The sequence below is a fragment of the Myotis davidii genome, unplaced genomic scaffold (assembly GCF_000327345.1).
Source record: "Myotis davidii unplaced genomic scaffold, ASM32734v1 scaffold3, whole genome shotgun sequence".
NCBI classification, from domain to species: Eukaryota; Metazoa; Chordata; class Mammalia; order Chiroptera; family Vespertilionidae; genus Myotis; species Myotis davidii.
Genome location: NW_006295062.1, coordinates 1,110,881 through 1,115,896, shown reverse-complemented (window position 1 = coordinate 1,115,896; position 5,016 = coordinate 1,110,881). Strand labels below are relative to the sequence as shown.

Sequence of the window (5,016 nt, the reverse complement as noted above, 5' to 3'; positions counted from 1 at the left end):
GGGATGGTGGAGCAGGTGAGCAGGAGTGCCAGAAGAAGGCAGGGTGCTGGTCACTGTCATCAGGGTGAGCCTCTGGTGGTTACAGAAAATTCTTTGCTCCCCTGCACTGTGGTCCCTCCCAGTTTGCACCCACTGCTGGCGCCGGCCCAAATCACTCCATGCTGTCAGCATATGGGAGTGGCAGCAACGGGAGTAGGGTTGCCAGCGGACAGGGGACTGGGGGCCGTGGCAGGAGGGGCCAGGTGGAGGTGTGGAGGATGGGCTGAGACCTGCCTCTATGCCCACCACAGCCTCGTGGCCCACAGTTCCTTTCAAGGTGCATGAATTCATGCACTAGGCCCCTAGTTTAGATATAATTTAACAAAGTGTGTAGAGTATATGCTGAAAATTACAAAATCTTGATTTAAAAAATAAAGTAAAAGACAAATGTAGCAACATGCCATGTTCATGGACTGTAATATTGAACATAGTAAATATGTCAGTTCTCCTCAAATGTATCTGTAGGTGTGATTCAATTCCTATATGATTCCAGCAAGGTTTTTTGTAGGTATAGATATGCTTATACTAAAATTTAATAGAAAGGCAAAGCCATAAAATAGCTACAATAATCTTGAAATTAAGGTTTATAATAAATTTACAGTAATCAAGACAGAAATAGACCTACACAAATATATCCAAGTGATTTTTGACAAAGGGGCAAAAGTAATTTAATGGAAGGTTAGCTTTTTCAGCAAAAGATGTTGGAGCAATTAATTGGGCATCAATAGACAAAAAACCCACAACAAAACACACACCACAAAACAAAGCAAAACAAGAACCTGGACCTAAACTTCACATTTTATGGAAAAGTCAACTCACAGTAAGCCATAGTCTTAACTTTAAAATGTCAAACTCTACACCTTTTAGGATTAAGTGTAGGAGAAGACCCTCAGATGAAGAATTCTTTGACTTGAAACCAAAAGCACATTCAATAAAAGAAAAATTAACAAATTGGACCTCAATAGAATGAAATAAGTTTGCTTTTCAAAATACTCTTTAAGAGAATGAAAAGACAAATTACATACTGAGGGAGAATATTTGAATACCATATATCCAGCAAAGGACTTGTAAACAACAAAAAATCCCAATCTAATTAGAACATTGGCAAAAACAGGAAGAGACGTGTCACCAAAGTGTGTGCATAAATGGTTAATAAACACACAAAAAGATATTCAACATCATGAGCCACTAGGAAAATGCAAATTAAAATTACAGTGAGGTATCACTATCATACATCTATCAGAATGGCTCAGGTAAAAATAGTAATCATACCAATCGCTGGCAAGGATGCAAAGAAATGGGGTCAGCTGCACATTGCTGGTGAGAATGTAAAATGTTACATCCACACTGGAAAAATAACTCAGCTGCTTGTTGCAAACCAAACATACACTTAGAATCCAGCAATTGCACTTTGGGGCATTTATCCCACAGAAATAAAAACTCATGCTCACACAAGAATGTTTACTAAATAGTTATGGCAGCTTTCTCTGCCATAGCCCAAACTAGACACAACCCACGTGCCTTTCAATGGGTGAACTGTTCAGCGGTGGTATATTCACATCACGGAATGATCATTAATGACAAGAACCAACTATTGATACACACATTACCTGGATGAATCTTAAGGGATTATGACATGTGGGAAAAAGCCAATCCTAAAACAGTTACAAACTGTGCAATTCCATTTATAGAACAGTCTTTAAGTAACGACTTTATAGGATCGGAACTCTGAGTAGTGGCTGTGGGAAATGATTGCTGGTGGGGGAGTGAGGAGTATGTGTGGCTACGAAGGAGGAGCATGAGAGATTTTGGTGGTGATTGAACACACACTCTGTACCTTTGGGTGGCAGTTACACAGATAAGCACATGTGATTAAAGGGGAAATAACTATATTCTCACACAGAAATGAGCACATGTAAAGCTAATGAACTCTAAATAAGCTCTCTGTGTTGCACAATACCAATTTCCAGGCTGTGATATTGTGCCACAGCGATCCAAGATGTCATTACAGGAGCAAACATGGGGTGGTCACAGAGACTTCCCTGTACATTTTTGTGCAACATTACATGAATCTATAATTATTTCTAAATAAAGTTAAAAAAATTCTGGAGTAAAGCCAGATGTTTAAAAGATGTTGAGAAATAGTGACACGACAAAGAAAAAGTCAGAACAATGAACAAATAGTAGTCACATCAGCAGGGCTGACCCTGAATGGACTCCGGAGTTAAGGTGTTGGGAAATTTTTTAAATGATCTGTAGAGCAAGGCCCATGGCTGGGAGCCAAGGCCTAATGTTAATTAAAACAAATACCAGCCCTGCCAGGTGGCTCAGTTGGTTAGAGCGTCATCCCATACACTGGAAGTTACAGGTTCAATTCCATTCAGGGCACATACCTAGGTTATGGGTTCAATCCCCAATCAGAGCCCATATGAGAGACAGCCAATCAATGTTTCTCTCTCACATTGATGTTTCTCTCTCCCCCTTCCTCTCTAAAAAAATCAATAAAATAATACAATCAGGTGAAGATTTAAAGAAAAAAAAACACAAAATTATAACTTTCCTACCTATATTTTTTTGGGTTTTCTCTGTCAAGAAGGATGTTCTTCAGATGAGGAAGAGATAGATGCAGATAAATATAAATTACCAGGGACTGAAGTGGAGGGGCTGGAAGACATGGTACATACTTGCAACAAGCAGATAAGTAGGTCCTGGAGACCCAATACACAGAACAGTGATTCTAGACAACAGAACTCCATTATAAAGATCAAACTTGCTGAGAGAGTAGGTCTTAATTGCTTTCAACTCTAGAAGAACTGATAATCATGTGATGTGACAGACATGAGGGGTCACTATGTTACAGAGCCCCATAGAGATTACTGTCCATAATGACACTCATCTAGAAAGTTCCATTTGTTCCAGGATCTCTGTACAAGAAGACAGGCAGTCACAAATGCACTTAGGAAAATAGTCCTTCCATCCAAACTGGAGTGCTTTTGTTTCTTGGTTAGCTGGTTAGTAAGTGGCATCCACAACCCAAGTCAGTGATCTGGGATTGCATCTCCCTCACTTGCCGGACCTGCCATTACAGTCCCTCTGATTTGACTTCTAATATTTCCCAGACCACTCTCCCTTTCCTTCTTCACAACTGCCTCATCTGTCACTGCCACGCTCCTCTGTCCTCAACATCACTCTTACCAGCTTGTCTGTCTATGATGGTGAGTAATCTTAAATGCACACCAATACCTCTCAGCCCAGCTTCAACCCTTTCAAATTGGCCCTAGTCTCAATCCCCACTGAGCTTTCCCCACTTAATTTTGGTCCAACAACATCGAGCTGTTTTCATGTTTCTGAATACTCCTCATGAATATATCTTGCACATATGGTTTCCTCCCCACCCCAGCCACCACACCATTTCCTAACTAATCCCCTTTGTCCATTAATCTCAGCTCTGACCTCCAGGGCCCACATCAGGCTCCTCTGTAATGTCCTGTACAAGTATCCGTTCTAGCTGGGGGTGAACTGTATAGAAGTAGTTTACGGTGGGCTCGCCCTGCCAGTCTCCTGCCACCACCGACAGGACTGTGGGCTCCCTAAGGCCAGGCGCTGCATTTATTGGTGTCTGTTTCCTCCGTGCTGGGTGCGATGCCCAGCAGGTAGCAGGTGCTGAATATGTTTGACCGGCTGACTTTGTTTGAACACTTCAGTATCTTAGAGGTCATATAGCCAGAATGCTGCATTCCCCAAAGTTCTGAACAGCTGGCAGTTAATAAAGGCATTCAGAAGCACGGTTCCTGCACTGCCGCACCCGCACCCCAGACCCGTCGTCTTTGTCCCCCGAAAATCCACCCACAGAGCTGCAGTCATTCCAGAGAAGATTGGGAGTGGGAAAGCTGACTGACTTGGAAGATGATTTGCAGAGGATGCTCTAGAATGGCAGACCAGAGCTCCCCTGTGGGAAGCACTCACCTGGGACTTTAAATGCTACAAATTCTAGAAGATTTAAACGATGCAACACCCACGTAACACCGAGCAATATAAATAGATAAAGACAACAGAGTTGACTGAATTTTTAAAATCTGAGTTTAACCTAAACAAACTAAATATGAAGCTAGAGAAAGCACTCCCCGGTCAACACAACAGCTAGAACAGCAGTCACCTTAAAGCGTTTCAAAGGAATGCATGAAATAAATAGGAGGCGCTTGGCTTCTATTCTGTGGAAGCTTCTCATTCCTCTTGCATTGCCATTGCATCACACAACCTGTGTGTCTGACTAAGACACTAATAAAAAGAAGGGGTGCATAATGAGCATTAGCATTAATCTTATAGAAATGCAATTGACAGAAATTGTGAAGCTTGAAAAACCCTACTCTATGCTGAAAATACAGCATCCTTCATTAGCGTGACACAAGTTCTCTACTGAAGCATTCCGGAAATGTATTAGTGGGAGTCTGTGGTGTTACCCCAGACTTTCTATGGCATCTCCAGTCTTCATCACCAACAGAAAGCCTACCTCGCCAGGCAGGGTCGTCCCTGGGGAGTGAGTGGTACTTTACCATTGATTTCGAAGGACTCCATCGTAGAGAACATGGTGTGGTCCAGAGCAGCTGCGCACTCTTCCTCCTTGAGAATTTCCTTTTGTTCCATCGCTAAGCTTTATAGACGGCCAAAGTCCTGAAGCCAGCAGAAACGCGTCCCTCCTGGGGAACCACTCGGGGAAGCTTGTTCCCATTTGCCTGGTTGTAGATCACACAGCACTTCCCTTTGGCTCTGACTTCTGAATTTGCAAAATGTTTCCTGCCGTGATCAGGACCGGGCATTTCCCAGAAACAGACCATTCACGTGTGCAGCTCCTGCTTCGTGCAGCTGCTTGTCAAGGGGAGGTGTGGGGGGGTGGGGGGGTGGCAGGCAGCTTTCGGCACAAATCCTTGCTCCCAGGCTCCTGAGAGCGGATCGCTGATGACCCCGGAAGGCTGTTCT

The 5,016-nt window shown here is 43.1% G+C and overlaps 1 protein-coding gene across 2 annotated transcripts in view; it reads right to left on the bottom strand.

Annotated features, from left to right (window-relative positions):
• The window catches only part of MARCO (macrophage receptor with collagenous structure), a 35,570-nt gene extending 30,801 nt beyond the window's left edge, over nucleotides 1-4,769 (bottom strand). Inside the window, exon 1 of one of the 2 annotated variants that reach the window (XM_006769661.2) lies at nucleotides 4,593-4,769. In XM_006769661.2, the coding sequence (XP_006769724.1) occupies nucleotides 4,593-4,683 (91 nt within the window). In that variant the 5' untranslated portion in view covers nucleotides 4,684-4,769. The remainder of the gene's footprint in view (nucleotides 1-4,592) is intronic. The other variant, XM_015567772.1, reaches the window with a different exon arrangement.
• Nucleotides 4,770-5,016: the final 247 nt, after the last annotated feature.